The sequence below is a fragment of the Saccopteryx leptura genome, chromosome 1 (assembly GCF_036850995.1).
Source record: "Saccopteryx leptura isolate mSacLep1 chromosome 1, mSacLep1_pri_phased_curated, whole genome shotgun sequence".
NCBI lineage: Eukaryota > Metazoa > Chordata > Mammalia > Chiroptera > Emballonuridae > Saccopteryx > Saccopteryx leptura.
Window position 1 is genome coordinate 373,537,611 of NC_089503.1, and position 25,179 is coordinate 373,562,789.

General features: G+C 42.2%; 1 protein-coding gene across 1 annotated transcript in view; it reads right to left on the reverse strand.

Annotated features, from left to right (window-relative positions):
- The window catches only part of MEP1A (meprin A subunit alpha), a 35,242-nt gene extending 10,392 nt beyond the window's left edge, over positions 1–24,850 (reverse strand). The window contains exons 1-10 of the mRNA XM_066359254.1: positions 24,744–24,850; positions 24,633–24,657; positions 24,493–24,543; positions 20,313–20,353; positions 19,215–19,290; positions 14,836–14,953; positions 10,587–10,762; positions 5,409–5,630; positions 4,471–4,620; positions 1,289–1,504 (exon numbers count right to left, since the gene is read on the reverse strand). Of these exons, the coding sequence (XP_066215351.1) occupies positions 1,289–1,504; positions 4,471–4,620; positions 5,409–5,630; positions 10,587–10,762; positions 14,836–14,953; positions 19,215–19,290; positions 20,313–20,353; positions 24,493–24,543; positions 24,633–24,657; positions 24,744–24,812 (1,144 nt within the window). The 5' untranslated portion in view covers positions 24,813–24,850. The remainder of the gene's footprint in view (positions 1–1,288; positions 1,505–4,470; positions 4,621–5,408; positions 5,631–10,586; positions 10,763–14,835; positions 14,954–19,214; positions 19,291–20,312; positions 20,354–24,492; positions 24,544–24,632; positions 24,658–24,743) is intronic.
- Between the last annotated feature and the right edge of the window lie 329 nt (positions 24,851–25,179).

Consider the following 25,179-nt stretch of genomic DNA (forward strand, 5'->3'; position numbering starts at 1 on the left):
GAAAAGTTTCATTGACAAGTCAGTATCAGAATGAATGAACTACTTTAAAAATCAATTCGGATGACACTTCCAGGGAACTTACAGAGACACTCTTTGAATTCAGTGCAATTTGATGGGTAAAGTGTAAGGAACTAAATTAAACATGAAAAAGTTGCTTGGTTGATTTCATGCTTATGAGGATAACACTTTCAGCTTCACCCACAAGTGAGGGATAATAGGTCCCACCAACGTTAATGAGGCTCTAATTCATCTTCTCACTGAAAATTTACAATCCTTGGTAACAGCCAGTTCTCAGCTCTTAAAGGGCACCTAGCTGTCATCCCTCCATTTGACAAAGATGCTTTGTAAATTCAGCCAGAAAAGTAAACCTTTCAAAAGCGTTATCTGTAGCATTCTCAGGTGGCCCAGAGTGGCCTGGGTAGAGGTGACGTGGGCCCCTGTTCTCAGGAGTGACCTTCCGGAAGCTCCTAGAAGTACACAAAGAATTCCTCCTTTATTTGGACTCACTCTAAGTGAGAAACTTTTTGTTGAATGAAAAAATAGGAAAGAGTGTCTCTTTTTCCCTAGTTACGAATGGACCCCAACCACCACAATAAAACGATATAAACACTTAGCTTTGTAAGCCTGGGTATGACTTATGGCCAGACAATCCCGACAGCCAACTGACTGCCTTAGCCTTTTAAGACTTCCATGCTGACCCTCTTGTAGAAAAAATATAGAGCATCCCTTAGTAATACATGGATAATTATAATGAAGTTAATATATACAGATGGTTTATTTCTCAACATCACAAGTAGGCTCAAGTTACTTCAGCACATTAAATAGTTGTATCACTCAGTTTCTGAAACATGGAAAAACATGAACGCTCAACTCTTTAACCACTCTCTCTCCAGCAGCCTCAATTCCTGCTTCCCCTGCCAGTCTTCACCCCGAAATCACCAGTCTCCTCTGCCTTGGCTTTCTCCAAAGTCCTAGCAAAAAATTGGATTTATATATTCTGATTGGCCTCTTACAAAAGTGTATATCTCAGCCTCAGCCAACCCCTTGTTACTGCTTCCAATTTCTGAGTGGTTGAAACATTCACTGCATGGTTGAAACATGCCAGGCATTGTGGTAGACATTTAGAAGCAGGGTGGAGGAAACAGGAAGAAGAGAAAGAGAAGGCAGAAAAGAAACAAAGAGAAGGGAGAGAAGGTGAAAAGGAAAGGAAAGCAAAAAATAAAATAACATAAAAACCAGGACCCCCATTTTAAGCCACATCAGTCCTTGCGTGAATGCCTCCAGGTACCTTGGAAGGTCTTCACCTTGACCAGCTTGCGAACGTTGCCTGTGCTGTCATCCCTCCTGACCCAGATGACCAGTCTGTCCAAAGGGCTTCCTGTCATCTTATAGAAGAACTGCAGACACTGCTGCTTCCTCTTTGGGTAAAGAATCCGGGACTCTAGCAAGGCTGCCTCTTCTGCCAACCCCGAGCTGGTGTTGAGGAGCATGAAGTAGCCGGCACCTGCGAAGGGAACACCCATCGTCCCATCTCTGACTGTGCATACCCCAGAGCGCCCTCTACCCCCGCCGAGTGAAATAAAGAACAATAGCCATTATCCCAGCAACAGAAGCTAGAACTCTTCTGGGGAAAATCAAAGGTTGTTTGTTAGTATACAGTGTGTCCGTAAAGTCATGGTGCACTTTTGACCGGTCACAGGAAAGCAACAAAAGACAATAGAAATGTGAAATCTGCATCAAATAAAAGGAAAACCCTCCCAGTTTCTGTAGGATGATATGGCAGCATGTGCGCATGCGCAGATGATGACATAACATCGTGTATACAGCAGAGCAGCCCACAGCCATGCCAGTTGAGATGTGGACGGTACAGAGGAAAGTTCAGTGTGTACTGTGGCTCGCTAAATTCAAATCCGTGATCAAAGTGCAACGTGAATATCGGCATGTTTATAACGAAGCGCCACCACATAGGAATAACATTACTCGGTGGGATAAGCAGTTGAAGGAAACCGGCAGTTTGGTGGAGAAACCCATTCTGGTAGGCCACCAGTCAGTGACAAGTCTGTAGGGGCTATACGGGATAGCTACCTAAGGAGCCCTAAAAAATCTGTGCGTGAGCCCACATCGAACTGCACTGAATAGGTATGAAACTGGGAGAGTTTTCCTTTTATTTGGTGCAGATTTCACATTTCTATTGTCTTTTGTTGCTTTCCTGTGACCGGTCAAAAGTGCACCATGACTTTACGGACACACTGTATATTTCATCTGTCTCCACGGACAGACTCGCTGGCCAAAGTTGCAGCCCTCCACTGCTTCTTCTGATTGACTTTGTCCCCAAGCTGGTGAGATGTACTCCTTCGACATAAGAAAATATGGGCTTTAAGCAGAGTTGGATGCAATTTAGTGTCTGTGAGAGGAATTCTATTTTCCTCGTTGACTTCATTGTTTAAATTACAGATTCATTCCAAGGAAAAACATTGGCCTCCTAGTTGGATAAGAAACTGGGATTCAAAGGTTTAGGGATTGGATTTTAAATATTTACATCGTTAAGGATTCAGTTGTCTCACCTGTGTCTAGCCTAATACCTGGGTGTGTCAGCAGTCATAAGGAATCATCTTCACTGTGTTATAAAAAGAAGCATTCAAAGTATATTAGGGACTAAATGAAGATTTTTCTTGTATATAAAGAAAACTTTGAAAGAGCGCCAGAGCAGAGGGGTGAAGATGTCACATTTGTGTCAAAACTGGGGTTTGCCCAAGTCAGATACTGTAAAACTTTCTCCTCCAAATAAGCACACAGCTTAAAAAAAAATGTGTCACTTAAAAACCAGCACACTTTTCAAAGTCAGGTGCACTGAACAATTTTGGCATATAAGGAAGTCATTTGCATTGTACTCCAGAATTCACCCTCTTACCAAAGGCTCCACTCAAGTAAAGACAGCCCACAAAGTAAAGACAAAGCCAGCATCTAGAACTGTTGTAGGAACTGTGGCGATAGGGTTTCCTGCCTCCGACACGGGGCATGTGTCTTTCAGGTGGCAGTGAGCATCTATGTTTAAATAAGCTTTCCACGTTGTTTAAAAATGTGATAATGGCTTTATTATTCCACCAGGAAAAACTGTGTTTTCTCATATATTCTTCTCAATACTTGAACTTACTAGCCTAAGTCCTCTGCATTATGGATTACTGAGTGCTTGCATTGAGGATCACAAGAATTCACGTGGCTAAGAAGGTCTCCAGGTGGTCCTTGCTTAGGAATTCCGCCCAGGTGTGCTCAGAAGTGTGAGGTGAAAATTCACTAATACGGGCCGGGGAGTCAGGAGGCCTGAATTCTTGTCTTGGCTCTGCCATTGACTGGGTGTTCATTCATTTTTCTGAGTTTTGAATGGGAGATGGCTTCTACCTTGTAAGCTCGTTGAGCCTATGCCTCGACCTGAGCAATGCCAGGGCTCGCTAGCAGAGGGGATGGGACCCCATGAAGTGCATCCTGTGGAAGAGGCACAATGGCTCCCCTTAACCTGATAAAGCTCTTCTAGATGTTTTCTCTGGGCACAGACACAGCGTGGTGGTTACGGGAGGGAAAGGGGGTGGGGGAGGGAGAGAGGGTGGGGGGGATGAATGGGGCCAGAAGGAGACTGACTGGGGTGGGGAATGCGTGGTGCAGGGGACAGATGATGGATTATGGAATGGTGCACCTGAACCCTGTGTTATATCTTATTACCCAATATCACCCTAATTAAATTTAATGTAAAATAAAAATAAAGGGAAAAACCCAAAATTAAAAAAAATTAAAGACTTACAAAAAAGAAAAAAACACAACTTCTTGTGGTCACAGTTAACAAGTGGTGGAGCCAGATTTCATGCCCAGGTCTGCCTGACTGTTGGCTTTTTCACACACAAACCAAATACGGAAACTCTCTGCAGCTGTGCTATCCAATATGGTGGCGCCCAAATACACGTGGCTATTCAGCACTTGAACTGTGGCTGGGAGGGTAAAACACACAGCAGCCTTCCAATGCCCAGGAGAGAAAAGTGGGAGGACCTTTATATTGATTACACATTGAAATGTTAATATCTCAGCTATGTGGGATTAAATAAAATATAATATTAGAGAGACTTTCCCTTGTTTCTTTCTTATCTGACTAGTAGAAATCTTTACATTAGATATGTAGCTCCCATTACAGTTCTAGTGGAGGGCACAGCTCTGGAGACATTGCCCGTATTCCATATTTACAAGGTCATGTCTTAACAACCATATGAGTTTTGTCATCACTTAAATGTACCTTTCTTTTGCATGACCAAACCCTCTATGCTTTTTATTGAGCCAATAATAAAGATAAGAGAAATGTTCTTTGGCCGCGTTTAGAATTCCAGGTTTGATGAGTAACATTCCAGCTGAGACAGAGCGCGCCGGCCGCCGTTACCAAAGGAACCCGATGAAGACCTCAGGTGATCACCTTCCCCCTTCACCCACCTCTGCACTGTCCCACCAAGGTGTGGTCCACTTGTCCAGGCTGAGTGCTGTCCTCCCGAACCCAGTCAACGTCATTTCTGGTACCCTGAATCATCCCACAGATGTTTGCCTTTTCAAAAGCACAGTGGTCCAAAAGGGTGTGAGTTGTGGCTGCAAATGACATTTTTGTCAGCTGGTTAAAAATTAAAGGCATCTCATTCCAAATACCTGATGTCTTAGGCTACGGAGACCTCATTGTTTAGTTACAGCAGGATCATGAGCCTTTCATTGTCTTGACTTTTTCTCAAATGCAAACCCTTCTGTCACCCCTTAAATCTTAGAACTTGTCAACATACATGCAGTATTACCCACCACACAGAGTCTTAGTTAAATAATAAAAAGGCCTCTCATTGTGCTTTTCTATAAAGTCCAACTCAAACTCCTTGAGGTCAAGAATGAGGTACTTACATCACTGGACTTTGTACTTAGTAGAGCCTCTCTATGTATATATAGAAGAGAATGAAAGATTGTTTCTCAGAAGACCAGTAGGGTTAGTTTTAGAAAATATCTCATCTCTGAGCATTAGAATACTCTAGGGACAACTACCCTGGTAAAGAGTTTTTCAGGATACAAAGTACTTTCAAGCTTACTTACTACGTATCTTGAGCTTTATATAATGATGGACCCTTCAAAAGGAAGCTATAGAAGGTAGACAATTATAACTTCTTAAATCTCTCCAGTACTTGCACTTTACAAAACACAACCACATAATTTTCATAACCATCTTGTAATATAGGTGTTCTAATTTTTTCTACTCTAGAGATGTAAGGTTATGTAGTTGTCCATTTTCTTTAGCTAAAACATGAAAGAAGAATAAAAGAAAATGCATAAGAAATCTGTAGGCCCGAGACTCTCTGTTGGGGCTCGTTGACCTAGTCCTCAGCCCCAGAGGTACTCACTGCAATTGTACATTCGGTTCAGCCTCTCCAAATCGATGGTGCTGAAATCCAGGCGCTGCCCAATGATGGAGTTAAACTCGGGGATCTTAGCCGTGATGGTAGGGACACTCTCATTCTTGTTAAATGAGAAAGGTGCGTAGTGCATCAGGGACTCATAATCATAGGGCGTGTTGAGGTCTGTGATGAAGTCGTCTCTGTAGGTGTTAAAGTTGTGCTGGAAACCTGTCAGTGAGAGAATTCACAGGTCCTGTTTGGTCATATCATTTTCCTGTCCTACCTTCTTTGACAAAATACTCAAGGAAAAAAAGGGAAATAATGCATCTATATATACGTATTTTACAATTAGAATAGCAATATAAAATTAATATACAGTATTGATTAACATCAATTGATAACCACATATTATATAATAGTATGCAAAATTATAATGAATATCAGACACACAATTAATATGTGCATATTATAATTATAATCAATATATGCATATGTTATTAAATACATGTATATATTTAAATCAAAGACTCTTTTCATAAATAAATAAATAAATAAATAAATAAATAAATGTGTGTGTGTGTGTGTGTGTGTGTGTGTGTGTGTGTGTATATGCATATGTATAAGAGTTTAAGAAAGAGAAGATAAACTGTCAAAGAGGAGAAGGTATTCCGAATGGCAGGAAACAGCATTTCTGAATTCAGGAAAGTATTCAGGATGCACACAGTGAGCAGACTGCATCTTGCTCACAGCTAAGTGCCTCATCTACCAAGAGCTGTGCCTGGCCAGCTCCCCCGCAGGTTAGCGCAAGAAAATTCAAGGGCCAAGGGAAAGGTAAGCAGCTTTCTGGAAAAGGACATCCTTTTCATCAAAGCTCATAGCCTTCTGTTACAGAAAGAAAAATAAAATACGAAGAAAAAAATTTGACTTTCCTTTCAGAATGAGAAAGGAAAACCTTCTTATGAGATTAGCCCAAGCAAGATGAAATGTACTTCAATGTGAAATGCTGAAATGAGAAACCTTCTTTTAATGCGCTAGCCACCAGAAATTTGCTGTTTCAACTGCAGATTTTTAATTTCCTTCTCTGGCAATGATAGAAAACCTGAATGAGACCCTGGCCAGTGGCTCAGTGAATAGAGCATCGGCCCAGTGTGTGGGTGTCCTGGGTGTGATTCCCGGTCAGGGCACGCGAGAAAGGCGACCATCTGCTTCTCTCCCCCTTCCATACTCCCTTCTTTCCCTCTTCCCTTCCTGCAGCCAGTGGTGCAATTGGTTCAAGTGTCAGCCCCAGATGGGGTTGCTGGGTGGATCCTGGTCAGGACACATGAGGGAGTCTATCTCACTATCTCCCCTCCTCTCACTTGGAAAAGGGAAAAAAAAAAAAAAGAAAGAAATGAAAATGCTCATAACTTCCCACCTTCATGTTCTCCTTTTCTAGCTTCCCCTCCAGAGGCTTTAACAGAGAGAAGAGAATGTAACCGTCATTCAAAGACATCCACACAGGCGCATTTAGGATTGCAGAAGTGTGGCACAACCTGGTGGCTGGTCCAGCAGGTGCTGGAGGGAGTTTCCAAAAGCTTTTGGAGAAACCAATGAACCCCTTTGATCAAGACCATACAGAATGAGAATACTGATGTTTCATCCTTTCAACTCACAGGGATTTTATGGGAACTTAATTTAAAAGAGATCAAAGCATCCTCAATGGTGAGATAAGACTGCAAGAAATAAATGACCCAAGGAAAAAGGCAATTAACTTCTTTCAGAGCACTTGGTCCTAGATATCGGTTGAGTCGGTAGAATTGTAAAGAACATCAAGGTGGTGTGATTGGGTCTTGGATCTCCTGGAAACTGTTTTCTTGTTGTTGTTGTTTTTACAGAGACAGAGAGAGAGTCAGAGAGAGGGATAGGTAGGGACAGACAGACAGGGACTGAGAGAGATGAGAAGCATCAATCATCAGTTTTCATTGTGGCACCTTAGTTGTTCATTGATTGCTTTCTCATATGTGCCTTGACCTTGGGGCTACAGCAGACTGAGTAACCTCTTGCTCAAGTCAGCAACCTTGGGTCCAAGCTGGTGAGCTTTTTGCTCAAACCAGATGAGCCTGTGCTCAAGCTGGTGACCTCGGGATCTTGAACTTGGGTCCTCCGCATCCCAGTCCGACGCTCTATCCACTGCGCCACCGCCCGGTCAGGCTCTCCTGGAAACTCTTAAGCAAGGCACTCTTGATTCACTGGGTAGGTTTTCCTAAACTTTTAATAAAATTGTCAGGATAGACTAGATCTTTTTTCTTCTTTATTATTCAAGGATTCTTATTGGAATGCTTTACAAGATAAATGTTTTGAATAATTTAAAATTTTATTTAACACTTTTTGTCATGCCCCTGTCTACTGGGAACTGTAACTAGGTATGTGGTTGGCGAATTCCTAGTAGACATAGATCTCAAAAGGCTTTTCCATAATGAATGAAAACAGACCCAGAAAACACTGTTCTGACTTAAGAAATGGAGTTAGATCTGGGGCAAGAACTCCATCACCAGTACAGTGTCTTCTTAGATTAAATAAGATTGTCATCAACTGAAGATGAGATTCAATAAAATTCATAAATTACCCTGAGTGATAATACTGCCCTTGTTTATGATCCTATTCGATTTGATCTCTCATTTGAGAGCAGTTCTTGCGGGCGATTTCGACATATGGAATTATACCTGATGGAAATAGAGATAGGAGATGAGTAAACAGTTGAGTAACCTGTGCTCAAACTAGAACAGAGCAAGTCTGCAAATCACCCTGGCATTGTGTCGACTCCTTCTGACAAAGGGGACTTCTTTTGGCCTAAAGCCATCTTAAAAAGCACTAAACATTATATTCTTCAAGACTTGAACATGTGTTTTCTGCTTCTTCCCTGTATACTTCAGCATTCCTCAGCTGAGTCAAGTATATGCCTAAGAAGGTAAGAAATTCAGACCTCTACGCAAACAGACAAAATCTAACAGTGCCCTGAGTCTCGCAAGCAGAGAGTCGGTCCTTTGCCCTATAAACCTCACTTTCCTTTCCCCCTCTACACTGTGATAATCCAATTACCCTGAGAGACAAATATATTCAACCTCATCTGTTACTTCCTATCCGGGTGAACGCTCTCTAACACTTCCCCAGATTGAATGGGAGGCAGGGGAGAATACCCCCCAGTCTCTCACTCAGCAGTTGGGTAGTAAGATGGCTGACTGTGTGCTGGGCAAAGCTGAGAGCCTATCTGGTGTTGACAAACCACACCCACTTCCCTCCTTCCACCAGCACTCCACATGCAAAGAAACACCAGAATAGGGGTACCAGGAGTCACACAGATTAAAAAACCCCATAGGTAACTTTGAGTTGACTATCCATCTTTTCCCAACCTCACGTAAGAACCACCAATCTGCCTTACTCCAAAATGAGCTAGTTTTGCAGAAGTCTTCTGGGGAGTCCTATTTAATTTTAAAGTTCTTCTAAGTAAAGAAAAGTAAAATTATTAGAGAGTCATTTCAATATATTAACTCATATATGAAACTGGGATATAAGAAAAGTAACTAATTACAAGGCAGTTATTTTGTTTCATAAAAACCACGTGTGGTAATAATAGTGGATGTTTCTAATGTATTAAAGTTTAATTGATCTGTGACTGACAAAAATTATGCTTTCCCACTCCCTCTCCTAGGTCCTTATGAAAAACTGGGTGTTTCCAAAAACACAGCATTGACTCTTTTCCCCAGCACATAGGGAAACTGTTCGATTATTTATGTCTTAGTTTACTAAAAGCTCTCTACTTAGTTATCTCAATCAATTAAGGGAGGTAATGTCCAAGGAAGGCTAACAAAATTAAAGAACACTGAAACTGTTAGAACAACATAACTGGATGATATTCTTGAAATAAAACAGCATTATCCTGTGTATAGTCTGAGCTTGAACCAGCAGAAGGGAGGTGCTGAGAAAGAGAAAGGAAGACCAGCACATTTTGATGAACCAGAACCCCGACTACTGGCCACAATGAACAGGATTGAGGGTGCAATTTCAGAGAAAAAGTTTCATTTTTGTTATTTTGCTTTGTTTTTAAACACCTATCATTCTGGATAAAGAAGATGTGGCACATATACACTATGAAATACTACTCAGCCATAAGAAATGATGACATTGGATCATTTACAACAAAATGGTGGGATCTTGATAACCTTATACAGAGTGAAATAAGTAAATCAGAAAAAAACAAGAACTGTATTATTCCATATGTAGGTGGGACATAAAAACGAGACTAAGAGACATTGATAAGAGTGTGGTGGTTGGAGAGGGGGAGGAGAGGGAGGGAGAGGGGAAAGGGAAGGGGAGGGGCACAAAGAAAACTAGATAGAAGGTGATGGAGGACAATCTGACTTTGGGTGATGGGTATGCAATATAATTGAATGACAAGATAACCTGAACATGTTTTATTTGAACATATGTACCTTGATTTATTGATGTCACCCCATTAAAATTAATAAAAAAAATTTAAAAAATAAACATCTATCATTGACTTGTAAGTCACCAAAAAAAAAAAATTCTTGAGTATTTCATATGGTCAACATATTTGACTAAACCTTATCAGGGCTCCTAGAGCTATATATAAGATTTCATGTCCATAAAAATGACCCTGACATCCTGGGAGATCTAATTCACTTTACTCACTGAGACAGGAGAATAGACAGCGTTTTAGATGGATTTTCAACAAAAACACTGAAACTAAGCAAAGGCTTCTGATTAAGTTTCAATCGACCCCTATTTAAAGTTATTTAACATACACCTTTCCCTGAGATCCTTGTATGGGATGAGTTACAGTCAGGTCAGCACAGACCACAGGCAGAGGTGGATTAAGGCTAGTTGAGGCCCCAGGCAAAAAAAAAAAAAAATATTGGGCTCCTTACAGTAGAAAAAATGTGTAAAGTTGGGGTTTTGTGGGGCCCTTCAGAAGTCGGGGCCCAGGGCATGTGCCTGGTGCACCCGCCGTCAAATCCTCCTCTGACCATGGGACAGGTCAACAAATCATATTTTGTGCTACCACTAGAGAATCTGAAGCACCTTCCCACACCCCAATTTGACCTGCTCATCCCAAATGTTTGGTCTCAGCAAATGATAAAGATAATAATAGCACATCCCACCCATCTACCTTGGGCTCGTACATACCTGGGCGAATTTCATCCCACCAGATTTTTACATAGTCATCCCGGTCAGTCCGTGACTGCTCGTGGTAAAATCCCAGAGCATGAAGGATCTCATGTTCGATGATGGCCTTATAGTCACACCCTGGACCAATGGAAAGGTTCTGTCCCACGTGTTGGTTGCCAACCTCAGACCAGCACCTTAAAAAGAAGAGGAAAATTTTCTCCTAGATAATTCTTCAGTGGCTGTATTTCTTAAGATTTCAGAATACAAATTAGAAGGAAGTTAGGTTTGAGGTTTTAAAAGAAATGATCAATAGTAGTCTCATATATTCTAATAGTTCAATAATAAGAGATTGGTTGAATAAGAAACATTTCCTGGAGATATGTTATGCAGGTTTCAAAAATGATGGTCAACTATAAAAGTGTCAAATTAATCCTAATAAGGCATCAGGGAGCAAGAAGTAAAAATGAGCATTCTCCCTCACCCCCACAAACCCACACAGTATTCCAAAGCATAGTACTATAACTTTTTTACCAAAACACTGTCTCTGAGTGATGGCTATTGTTGATTTTAATATTCTCCTTTATATTCTAATGAATTTCCAAATTTCCTATAATGAGCAGGTGTAAATTTTATAATCATGAAAAAGAGCCTCATTATTGACACCACGGAACAGGCTGCCTAATTATTGCTGAAGAACTCTAGACAAGTGGGACCCAAAACTTTGCTCAGAAAACAATGAACTCAGCAACTGCTGGCAGATACTCTAAATCCCTCATGCTATATAGCCTTTGGCCCATTTTTTCCCCAATTATTTTAGTCTTTTGTCATTATCCTGATTTTCTATCTCTTTTAGCAAACTCGAAGCTTTCCACAAATTGTCTTTCTACCTGCTTTAAGCTGAGGAGCAAGAATCTATACTTCATTCAATCCTCAATAGAAAAAAAAATCTGCCAATAGTTTTAAATGCTGCCTACAGGTCTGGCCTATGGTGGTTTAGCGGATAAAGGTTCGACTTGCAACACTTGAGGTCGCCAGTTTGAAACCCTGGGCTTGTGTGCAAGGCACATATGGGAGTTGATGCTTTCTGCTCCTACCTCCTTCTCTCTCTCTCCTTTCTAAAATGAATAAATAAAATCTTAAAAAAAATAAATACTGCCAACAGATTGCAAGTTCCTTGGTGACAGTCACATTGTCTTACCTGCTATTGTTTTCTCTCTTCCCCTCCTTCTCCGTCATCCTGTCCTCCTCTTTCCCCCTTCTCTCACTCGTGCTCTCTTCCCATGCCCCACTGGTACCTCCCCTCTCTCCTGTCTCTATGTCCTTTCTTCTTCCTCCAGCGCTCAGCCTGGCTCTCCCTGATAGGTCAACTCCCGAGACATCCGCCTCCTCTCGCCCATGGCCCTCGGCACAGCGTACCAGAACTATAATACTTACCTGTTGCGTCTCCACCACCACCACCTGCCGACTGTAAACTTTGTGAGGTCTAAGGCTGTGTCTCATGAGATTGCTAATATCATATACCTTCAAATGTTAAAGGATTTGTTCCTTCTCAGAGATGAATCTTAACTATGTTATGACGACTTTATTAAGGCATACTTTACATATCCTAAAATTCACCAATTTTAAGTGCACATTTCAATGGTCTTTAGTAAATTTACTGAATTGTACAAGGATCTTGTTTTTCTGACAATAGAATTCCACTACCAAATCAGCTTACTCTGCAAAATATCTACAAACCAGAGGAACCATTTATTTTTTATCTCTTTTTTTAAATATCCATTCCCCCACAGAAAAGTGTAAGTTGCAAAAATACTGTAACTCCACCACTCTGGATCTTTGACCTTGTCATTTTGACGGAACCCAGTTAACCTCTAGCGTCAAGGGATCAGGACCCTGAAGGAATTGGAACACGTCCGGCCAGCCCCTTGTCCAGACCTTTTCCACCCTTTGCCCTTCCTCTAATCTAACTGTAACAGACATCTTCTGGTCACACACAAAAAGTCCCCCAGATTCAAGTTTTACTGAGCATGTCCCTCAAAGCTGACCCACCCTTTCATCAGGTACCTGGGGACGGACTTACAGACTGAGAAGAAGCCAAGAGAATCTAGTGAGAAAAGAAAATCTTTTAGAAGATTTTGACTTTGCTTTATTTTAAGGGAAACAACTTCTTTATCTCCTGCCCCCGGTCTTGCCCCACTTCCATTCTTTACCCACTGTTGCTACAGTAATCTTTCTAAAATGAGAAATCAAACGTATTTCTACATAAGGGCCGATTCCCTCGCACGTAGCTCTCTTACCAGTCTCCTGCTTGTCTTCCGGGCTCATCGCGCCTCCCTCTGCCCTTTACATGCAAAGCTTCAGACATTCTGAGCTTACTGAGTTCCCCAAGTGAGCCGTATTTCTGCTCACGTTTGCTCTCTTCCCCTCCTTCTCCGTCATCCTGTCCTCCTCTTTCCCCCTTCTCTCACTCGTGCTCTCTTCCCATGCCCCACTGGTCCTCCCCTCTCTCCTGTCTCTATGTCCTTTCTTCTTCCTCCAGCGCTCAGCCTGGCTCTCCCTGAAAGGTCAGCTCCCGCGACATCTGCCCTCCTATCGCCCATGGCACTCGGCACAGCGTACCAGAACTATAATACTTACCTGTTGCGTCTCCACCACCACCAGCTGCCGACTGTAAACCTTGTGAGGTCTAAGACTGTGTCTCACACTTCTTTGTACCTATAGACTAACATACTTCCTGGTACATAATACAGGTTTTGTTTATATGTATTTCATTTTTTAATAAAAGAATGAACTAAGAAAGAACTACTCAGTAAGGTACTTAACTTGTATCTAAGCAGTGATCAGAATTTTACATTCTTTTTACCATTATTTTTCATATACTTTTTTCCTTTTTTTAAAATTTTTTTAAAATTTATTGATTTTGTGTTTGGGGGGGGGGTTTAGAGAGAGAGAAAGGGGGAGAGAGAAAAACACTGATTTGTTATTCTACTAATGTATGGTTCTTTTTTAAAATTGATTTTTAGAGAGAAAAGAAAGGAGGGAGAGATAAATGAGAGAGAGAGAGAGAGAGAGAGAGAGAGAGAGAGAGAGAGAGAGAGAAACAGTGATTCATTGTTCCACTTATTCATGACATCATTAGTTGACTTTTGTATGTGCCCGGACCATGAATGCAACGCACAACCTCAGCATGTTGGGATGACGATCCAATCAACTGAGCTACTGGGCCAGAGCCTGCATTATTATTTTTTTTCTTTAAGAGGCTATATCATGTGCTAACTCGCTTCTTCATCTATGTCACCCATCCATGATTAACAGAAACCCCACCAGCAGAACTAGACAACCAAATCCAGGCGACACCTAGAGGCAGTTATGGGAACTGCAGCATGAGCTAATATCTTGCTGGGCTTAAAGACACAGTCACAGCAGGTGGCAGCTCTGTTTCCCAACCTCCTCTAGCCCATGTTGGTTGACATACACACCACCAAAGTATATGGAATATTTTATTTGCTGTGCCATTTACTTCTTCTTAGAAATAAATATGAAGGGCAAATTTACATCAGAATTTTTCAAAGAGGTCTAGCACCATTTAAAACAGTACTATAACAAGGGTATAATTTATACTTTAATAAACTTGATTTTAAAAGAGTAATGGAACTTAATACATGACCTAAACCTAAGAAAAGAATTGAGATAAATCTTACTCGGCCCGGAGGTATCTAAACAGCTCATTCTCTTCATAATATGTTAAAAATGATGTTTAATTTAAAAATTCACAGTGAAAGATTAGAATTTGCTTTTAGTTTCTTTCCAATTTTTTCTTTTTAGCCTTTGAAAAAGATATGTCACTTTTTGTAAACTGACACATGCATGATTTTCACACTCTATAAAATTTCATGGCCTTGCCATTTGGTTCAGTGGTAGAGCATCGGCCCGGCCTATGGATAGTACAGGTTTGATTCCCAGTCAGGGCACACATCTGCTTCTCCACCCCTCCCACCCTGCCCCCTCCCCTTTTTTCAATCTTTCTTTCCTCCTCTCCTGCAGTCATGGCTCAATTGGGTTGAGTGCATCACCCCAGGCACTGAGGATGGCTCCATGGAGCCTCCACCTCAGGCACTAAAAATACCTCGGATATGAGCATGGGCCCAGATGGTCACATTGGCCCCAGACAGGGATTACTGAGTGGATCCCAGGTGCGACGCATGTGGGAGTCTGTCTCTCTATCTCCCCTTCTCTCATTTGGAAAGGAAATAAAATTTATACTGACCCATCAAACTGCTGAAAGATGATGTATGAGCTCTCCCCTTCATAGGGCTTGAAGTCCACGCAAGACTTGAGCCGGAACATTTCAAAGGCATAGAGAATGGCTCCTTTGGCGTTTAGCTCTACAGAAGTCGGAGGAAATATCAATGAGCATTATTGATATCTTGGACAATGTTCATAACATAGTTTTGAGAAAATCATGCCACCATATGAAATCCACAGAAGCCTATTATAGATATATTTTGGTAGTAAATCAATTTCTTGAAAACTAAAACTGAAAAATTAGGAATGGACCTAAAAATCATATTTTAAATACAGAATAAAAATACACATATGCATATGTATGTGCTCTGACTGGGGATTGAACTGGCAACCTCTGCACTTTGGGATGAAGCTCTAATCTATTGAGCTATCCGGCCAGGACTGAATATTTTGAAATTTAAAAACACACTGCTAATTGACCCATGGACTCTTTAAAAATTACAACAGAAATTAGAAAATATTAAAGTAAACTTTAATAAAGATACAGCATATCAAAATATGTAGAAAGCAGTAAAACTGGGATTCAAATAAAATTTATAGCTTTAGATGCCATATTATAAAGTACTATATTTTTTAAATGAAGATTTAAAGTTAGTGATATAAATTGCCACCTTAAAGATAAAAAGGGAGCACAAATTATATCTAATGTAAGTAGAACAAAGGGAATAAAATAATAAAGAGAAGAGAAGAAAGCAATAAAACAGAAAGCAGAGGAACAAGAGAAAATGAACAAGTCAAAAGTTTGCGTTTAGGGAACCCTCCTGCACTACTGGTGGGAATGTAAACTGGTACAGCCATGACGGAAGATAGTATGACAGTTCCTCAAAAATTAGAACAGAGCTACCATATGACCCAGCAATGCCTCTGCCAGGTATCTCCCCGAAAAACTCAAAAACATTGGTATACAAGGACACATGCACCCCCATGTTCATCACAGCATTATTTACATTGGCTAGAACAAAAACAACCAAAGTGTCCCTCAATAGAGGATTGGATAAAGAAGATGTGATATAGCTTATCATTAGCCATAAGAAACAATCATATATTGCCATTTATGATGACATGGATGGACCTTGAGAACATTATATTAAGTGAAATAAGTAAATCAGAAAAAGTTAAAAGCTATATGATTTCACACACTAGCGGGATATAAAACTGAGACTCATGGACATAGACAAAAGTGAAGCGATGCCTGGGGGAGAAGGTGGAAGGAGGGAGGTGAAGAGGGACAAATATATGGCGACAGAAAATGAGTTGACTCTGAATGATGGGCACTCAACACAGTCAACAGTTCAAACGCTATAGAGATGTTCACCTGAAATCTATGTATTCTTATTGATCAATGTTACCCCATTAAATTTAATTTCTAAATAAAAAAAATAAAATAGTGATAAAATTAATACATTGTTTTAAAAAGGTCAAATCACAGACTGAGAGAAAATATTCATTAAATCTGACAAAGGACTTTATAATATATAAAGTTTTTCTTTTTTTCTACAAATAATGAAAAGACAACTAATACAATAAAAAAAAATCATGAAAGAGTTGGACATTTTCCAATAACTTTAAAAAACATGTTGAGCAAAAGAAGCCAGACACAATAGAGGAAATACTATGTGATTCCATTTACCTGTAAATCAGTTGTAAATCAGGCAAACTAATCTATAGGAAAGAAATTAGAATGGTAGCTGTCCCTGGAGATTGGGGATTGGGGATTGGAGACTGGAGATGGGGATTGGGTGGAGATGAGCACGCAGAACTTTCTGGAGTGATGGAAGTGGGTGTTACCTTAGTTTATGCATTCATCAAAAGCCATGGACTTGGCCCTGGCTGGTTGTCTCAGTGGTAGAGCGTTGGCCTGGCGTGCAGGAGTCCCGGGTTCAATTCCCGGCCAGGGCACACAGGAGAGGCACCCATCTGCTTCTCCACCCTTCCTCCTCTCCTTCCTCTCTGTCTCTCTCTTCCCCTTCCACAGCCAACGCTCCATTGGAGCAAAGTTGGCCCAGGCGCTGAGGATGGCTCCATGGCCTCTGCCTCAGGTGCTAGAATGGCTCTGGTTGCAACAGAGCGATGCCCCAGATGGGCAGAGCATCACCCCCTGGTGGGCGTGCCGGGTGGATCCCAGTCTGGCACATGTGGGAGTCTGTCTGACTGCCTCCCCGTTTCCAACTTCAGAAAAATACAAAAAAAAAAAAAGCCATGGACTTGTACACTGATTCATGTATTTCATTCTGTGGGAATTTAATAAGGGACTGTGAACAAAGCTTGAGCCCCAAGGAGCACATTCAGTTTTCCCATTTGTCACCTACCTTGCAGCTAAGGTGACCTTGCTACTCAAGGCATGGCCAGCACATCAAGAGCATCAGCATCACAGGAGGAGCATTAGACCTGCAGAGTCTTGGGCCCCACCTGGACCTCCTCTGCATTTTAACAAGCCCCTCAGGGGACCCTAACTTTAAAGCCTGAGAAACACCAACACCCCACAGAGGCGTGGGGATGGGTAAATAAAATAACAGGTGAAGGCAGTGGTTTGGGGCACAAAATAGAGGTTCAATAACTATGTCTATGTGTGTTCTTTTTTTGTTTTGTTTTGTTTTGTTTTTGTTATAGAGACAGAGAGAGTCACAGAGAGAGACACCTAGGGACAGACGGGAAGGGAGAAACATCAATTCTTTGTTGCTGCTCCTTAGTTGTTCATTAATTGCTTTCTCATATGTGCCTTGACCTTGGGGCTACAGCAGACTGAGTGACCCCTTACTCAGGCCAGAGACCTTGGGTCCAAGCTGGTGAACCTTGCTCAAACCAGATGAGCCCGTGCTCAAGCTGATGACCTTGGGGTCCTGAACCTGGGTTTTCCGCATTCAAGTCTGATGCTCTATCCACTGCGCCACCGCCTGGTCAGGCACTACGTCTATGTTTTAATGAGAAGGGGGTAGCTCAGGTGTGACAAACAGGAAGAAAAACTGTCATGGGAAAATACCCTTTAAAGTTGCTGTTTCTGAGACCATGTTCCAATAAGTACGAGTGCTCTGTGAATCTGCAAGTGTGTCGGCAAACACTGGGGAACACCACTCAGCTCACTTCTCTATAAAATGAGAACAACAGCCTTTGTTTATATCTCGCTTTTCCTCTGGGAATGGGATGGGAGGCAGCCCTGATAATAGTGATGAATACTCTGAAACACAGTCACACTTGAGAGCAGGAGCAGCCCAGCAGCCCATTGGGATTGAGCAAGGTTTTCCTGGCTTCCCCGTGTCTCTCTGATCTTCCGCTGTCTCCCCCATGAGCCTCATAGGTATCGCCTCCCATTGGCTGCTCAGAGAGCAGTCAGCGGCTAGAGGTCAGCCCATGTCCACACGTGGCTTCTAATACTTCCACCAAGTATTATTTCCAACAGTGAATGAAATATCACTCAGTCCTTTATCTTAAGACAGAAAAAAATAATAGAATTTATAATATTAACGTTGAGGAGTGGGGATGATGAAGTGTGGAATTCTAGACTCTGTTTCTCAAAAACATGGCATGTTTTGTCTTGTAACAAAAAGGGAGGATCAGTATGCTGAAAATTGTATCTTGATACCATAGTTAGATTCACCTAAGCTAATTATTATTTAAAGTGCAAATTTTTCATGGCTGCGATGCCAAATTGTATTTCATTGTGTTTTCGTCCTCAATGGCGCTTCTGGCATTATTAACATGTTCATGTTGCCTGACCAGGCAGTGGCACAGTGGATAGAGCGACAGACTAGGACACAGAGGACCCAGGTTCAAAACCCCAAAGTTGCTGGCTTGAGCATGGGCTCACCAGCTTGAGTGCAGGGTCACTGCCTTGAGCATGGGATCATAGACATAACCCCATGGTCACTGGTTTGAGCCCAAAGGTCATGGCTTGAAGCCCAAGGTTACTGGCTTGATCAAGGGGTCACTCAGTCTGCTGTAGCCCCTGGTCAAGGCACATATGAAAAAGCAATCAATGAACAACTAAGATGCCACAACAAATAATTGATGCTTCTCATCTCTCTCTCTTCCTGTCTGTCCTTATCTGTTCCTCTCTCTCTCTCTCTCTCTCTCTCTGTGTCACAAAAAAGGAAAAGAAAAAAAACCAAAAACATGGTCATGTCTTCCACCTTTTTCAAAATAATTATCTGATACTCTGTGTCTCAGACTGGTGAAGCAATGCTGATGTAATGTCTGTCTTTCAACCGGGAGATGAAGAATCCTCGGGCTTCGCAACCCCCTTGAGCACTGCCAGCTACTCCCCATCTGAAGCTGATGAATGGGAGAAGGGGGTGGGAGAAGAGTTAGAAACAAAGCTCTTAAATTAAGAACAATTAGCATTACCCAGATTGTCCGCCAGAATGTAAGGAATGGGGAACGTCCACCTGGCGTTGGGGTCTCTCAGGCCATTTCTGGAGTTCTGTGAAAAACACAAAGGCAAGGATCACTGGGAGGGCATGTCCTCCAGGGCTCTGCCTTCACGAAACTCACAAATAATCTGTCACACAGTCAGAGATTCAGTAGCAGGTGTCTCCTGGCTACAAAGATGAAAATTCATTACGGACAATTTAGAAAATTCAGAGAAATTAACAAGAACAAAATAAAGGAGACCTGCAATTTCCCCCCAGACCAAAATAGCCCCTTTAAACATATGGGTGCAGCCCTGGCCGGTTGGCTCAGTGGTAGAGTGTCGGCCTGGCGTGCAGAAGTCCCGGGTTCGATTCCTGGCCAGGGCACACAGGAGAAGCGCCCATCTGCTTCTCCACCTCTCCCCCTCTCCTTCCTCTCTGTCTCTCTCTTCCCCTCCCACAGCCAAGGCTCCATTGGAGCAAAGATGGCCCGGGCGCTGGGGATGGCTCCTTGGCCTCTGCCTCAGGCGCTAGAGTGGCTCTGGTCGCGGCAGAGCGACGCCCTGGAAGGGCAGAGCATTGCCTCCTGGTGGGCAGAGCATCGCCCCCTGGTGGGCATGCCGGTGGATCCCGGTCGGGCGCATGCGGGAGTCTGTCTGACTGTCTCTCCCTGTATCTAGCTTCAGAAAAATACAAAAAAAAACACCAAACATATAGGTGCAGTTTCTTCTCTCTTGTTTTTCACTTATTAGAAAAGTTGCACAAAGCAACTTTAGAATTAAATCTTAATTTAAAATTTTTTAATTGTAAATTAAATTAAAATTAAGTTTAAGTTTTAAATTAAAGTTTTAAATTAAAATTTTAATTTAATTGTAAACTTAATAATAAAGTATAGACTCTTTTTGGGATGTTTGCTGACGTTTTTGTCTGTTTCTGTCCCCGACAACCACACCAGAAGCCCTTGTGGGTACAGATTGGAGATAAAAGACTCTCATCCCGCCCACTGCACCGTCATCACAGGGTCACAGAGAGGAGGCTCCCAGCACATCACGGTCAGTCCTGGGGGACCTGTGTGTCACGGGCAGGTGCTCACCCGCAGGAGGATGTCCCCTTGGAACAGGTCCAACCCTGACGCTAGATGTAGATTTGGAAAAGAAAGAAAGAAATATTTGAATGAGTACTACTAAAAGGCATCTCTCATCACATCATGCATCTTTTTCATTGTACATCTTTTTTTTTTAATAAATAAATTTTTATTTTAATGGGATGACATCAATAAATCAGGGTACATATATTCAAAGAAAACATTTCCAGGTTATCTTGTCATTTAGTTCCTTTGCATACCCATCACCCAAAGAGAGATCGTCCTCCGTCACCCTCTATCCAGTTTTCTTTGTACCCTTCCCCCTCTCCCCCTTCCCTCCCCCTACCCCCCCGTAACCACCACACTCCTGCCCATGTCTCTTAGTCTTGCTTTTATGTCCCACCTCATTGTACATCTTTAATTATTCATCTTTATGTGGTGAAACTCTTTTTGAAACAATGCAAAATGGAGCAGATGTATATAGCAAATAAATCTCATATATCCTCTGTTTTCATTTGTAGAACGAGAAACTTCATCCAAGAACTTTAAAAGTAAAAGATGAGTAAGTAAGAAGAGATCTTTTGGACTGCTGACTCCAAACCTCTCCGACTTCAGTGGGCAAAAGGGATTCCTGAGACGGAAAGTGATGTCCCCAGTGGCCAGCACTGCCTGAGCTGTGAAATCCTGCCTTCCCAGCCGGGGCCCCTTCTGTTATCACACCACGCTTCTTCCCCACCCCAGGTAAGTGGGTTGGTTCTGCTGTTTCCCAAACAGTGGTACCCACCAAAGCCAAGCAAATAGGGCTGCCCCCAGCATCACCCCTTTTCTCATTTCCTAGATTTTCTTAATCTCCATCACCCTAACCCCCATACGTGACAGCAGCCCCCCCCCCCCAATGACAGGGCGCACTGGCACCATCGCCCCACCTGCAGAAGGACCCAGGGCCTGGGTTCCCTTCCAGGAGGGGTACTGTGTGCTGGTGTAGCCACACTCGCCCCTTGGCTTGTCATGAGCCGCAGAGTGCATTTCCTGACACCTGGGCTGGATCAGGAGTGGGGGGAGAGGCCTCAATGGCTGGTCAGCATAGATGGGTCGCAGAGGGGTGAGAGAGTGTGTCTGTCAAGAGGACCTGTTCCCAAAGACGTACACACCCACTGACAGCGAGCCTCAGTCTACTCACTACCCACTTTGTTCACTGTAGCACACGCTTCCTAAGTGCCTGTCGCAGCCTAGGCCTTGTTCTAGGTGCTGCGGATACAGCAGAGGACAAAAGAAACCTTCAGGGAGACAACATTCTTGTCTGGGGGGGGATGAATGAATAAATAAAAATGTAGAGTATGGCAATAGCAAAAAAAACAAACAAACAAGAAATGGAGTAAGGAGGAAAAGAGTGCTGAAGTCAGGGAGAGCTGGTATTTTATAAAGAGTGGTCAGGGAAGACCTCCCTGAGGAGGTGGCATTTCGGCAGAAATCTGACGGAGTGGGGAGCGAAGGAAGAGCACCGAAGGCAAAGGCAACAGCAAATAGGAATCCCTGCTGTCTTAGAGCAGAGGTACCCAAATGTCAGCGTCAGACTCCCCTGGAGGGCTGTGGAGACACAGCTTGCTGAGGCCACTCCCGGGCTTTCTGAGTCAGCAAATCTGGGGTGGGGCTTGAGAATGTTCATTTCTAACAAGTTCCCTGGTGGTGCCGAGGCTGCTGGTTGGGGGACCACAAACATTTTATAGAGGGATAGCTACAGGTCTGGGGGATGGGGGGCACAAGGAAGTAACTGGGGGCGTGGGCAGGGGGCAGTAGTAGCAAATGGACTGAGAAAGCTGGCACCGTGCAGTCACCTCAAGCATTAGTATGCTGAGGAGTCGTCTGGGGTCTGTCAAAGGGGAGACGCTCATTCTGCAGGTCTGGGTGGGGCGCAAGGTGCTGCATTTTTTTTTTTTTTTTTTAGGTGCTGCATTTCTAAGAAAGCTCTCAGGTGATATGGGTGACATTCGCCTGTTGCCCTTTGAGAATCAAGACTTCAGGGCCCTTAGTGGGTGCTGGATAAGAAGCCGGCCAACACGAGTCAGTGTTGGAAGATTGAGAGACTGGAATCTTCCCGCTGGAGGCTGGATGGGAGAAACAATGGGCCTGATTGACAGTAGGAGATCCCTGTCACTTTGGGAGGAATAGCCTGGAAGGAATGAGGGCAGAAAGGGAAGAGCAGTTCTCAGGCCACTGCAAGGGCCAGAGATGGGACGGCGTGATGCAGGACAGGAAAAGAGAAAGTACAGAAAAGTCACAAGTTATGACATAATTTGATGGTAGACCTAATAGCATTTGCACACAGGTGGTGTGTAAGGTGTGAGAGAAAGACAAGACTAGGGAAACACTGAAGCTCTGCACCTAATGACCTAGAGCAGGGGTCGGGAAGCTTTTTGGCTGAGAGAGCCATGAATGCCACATGTTTTAAAATGTAATTCCGTGAGAGCCATACAACGACCCGTGTACATTACGCATTATCCAATAAAAATTTGGTGTTGTCCCAGAGGACAGCTATAATTGGCTCCAGCCACCCTCAACCATGAACAGGAGCGGTAGGAAATGAAAGGATTGTTAATACATGAGAATGTTTTATATTTTTAACGTTTTTATTTTTTTTATTAAAGACTTGTCTGTGAGCCAGATGCAGTCATCAAAAGAGCCACATCTGGCTTGCGAGCCATAGATTCCCGACCCCTGACCTAGAAGGAGGGAAATGGATTTATTGAAAGGAAAAAGACTGACAGGAGCAAGTTTTGGGATAAAAAAAAAAAGGTTACATCAGCATCAGGGGACATAGAGAGAAGACAGTAAAGAGGTAACCATTTTCTCTGTATGGTTCTCTCAAACATTTGTGATTTCTGGCTCTTCGGCTAACCCAGTCATTCCTGATAACATGGTCGGAATGACCTCGAAAGAGAAAGGGCACACACGGGAAAATTTCTCCTTTGGGGTCATAGTTCAGAGGTGGTGGTGGAGATGAGGAGGGAGAAATAGCTCTAAGAAAAAAGAACTATTTTTTACTGGGTAAATAAGGCTAAGATCAGGAAACTGCCTCTAATCCCAGCCTGTTTCAGAGCAGAGCAGACCTCAGTCACTAGATGCTGACTACCGGACTCTGACGAGAGATCATTTGTCACCTGACTCTGCAGTCCTGGACCCCGTACACCCATTACCTTACTGGACTATTTCTATTTTGCCCATGCAGCCATTCTCAGATTTTTCTAAATAAATATTGACTGGCCTGCCTTCCTTGTAAATGGGATAAGGTCAGAGAAATTTAACCTCTGGGTATGGGGTATTCTAGTTTTATAGTCTTCAAATAGCACTAAGCTATGAGTCAGAAGACCTGGAGTGATCACAGATCACTTCCATCTGTGATCTTGGGTGAGTCACCTCAACCCCAAGGAGCCGGCTGTCCTGCAAAATGAACATAGCACTGTACTCCACTAGAGGATCTGACAAATAAATGTGATATTAGATATGAAAGCTGTTGTAAACTATAGGTGTCTATGACCATAAATACAACACCTCTGTTTCTCACCAACCCTAAACAGAAACACCCAGGATGTAGAGGCTTCTCTCTTATTTTAGAAGCAGGACAAAAAGGGGAAGAAAGAGATTATAACTCAGCTAGCTTCCCCCTCCTCTCAGTAATCAATGAGACTGAGGGATTTCTTTAAGAAATGTGTTTGTAGACAAGATGTTGAAACGGAAACACCTTTGCACTCTTCTCTAAGTCCTGAGTAAACAGTTGTTAGTGAATACGGTGGCCCAGTAGAAGGGCTGGGTCCCCCCCTCCACACACACACTGAATATAAACCTTAGGCATACTCCTTATATTTTCCTATAGCAAGCAAAATAATCAGCCATTTTCTTTTCTTTTTTTGCAAAATGATAACTGGCAAAATAAAATATTTATAAATAACAATCTTGTTACATATTTCTAGATCTGTTAAGAAATTATTTCTCCCAGAAAATTTACTCTGATCATCACTCCCTTTTCACATTTCCATTTTATAGAAACTCTGCAAATTCTAAGGAAGCACCAAGAAATAATTCTCCCCCCAAATTACCGAATACCAAATTATGAAGGTAATAGCTTTTCAGTAATTCTATCACAGGATTCAAAATTATTTCAGGAAATCAATAATGCAGATATTTAACTCACCTAAATTGATATCTGAGATATCCTTCTGTTCATCAAAATCTCCATCATGCACTGTTAAAAGTAAGGGGAAAATTGTTACTAGTCTTGCTGAACAAAAGAGAGAAAGTTCAGAAACACTATGCATTTCAGTTGAGCCTTACCCATTCCTTTAGAATGATGCTTAATCTGAAAGCAAATAAATATACAGAAAATGGGTGACATATACTAGAATGAATATATCTAAGCACCCAGAAGAGCAGAATTTGACTTACCGATACAGCTGCTATGTGAGCAGAAACCAAGATGCAAGAGAGAACACAAGTGGATCTCATCCAAACCATTGTTGCAAGTGAACAGATCTTAGCAAAGATACCTTGTGATAAATGCCTCTTGGACTTTGCCCTGGTTGTCATATTAGAAACTTTGACCTTTCCATATGCACTATAGTGCTAAAAAAAAGTAGTCGATGAAAATGTCATTGACCCTTTTGAGGATAGGGACTAAGTTTAATATAAAAGCTCAAGCTCCAGAGACTGAAAAAAGTTTGAAAAAGTTAATAGTGAGATGAACATGGAAAAATCAATAATGTTCCTATAGACCACCAATAACTGTAAAATATGACAGATAAAAGAACAATTTCATAGTAGAAATAAAAAATAACATATAAAATGATTTTAAAGTACTTAAGTATAATAAAAAAGGAATTCA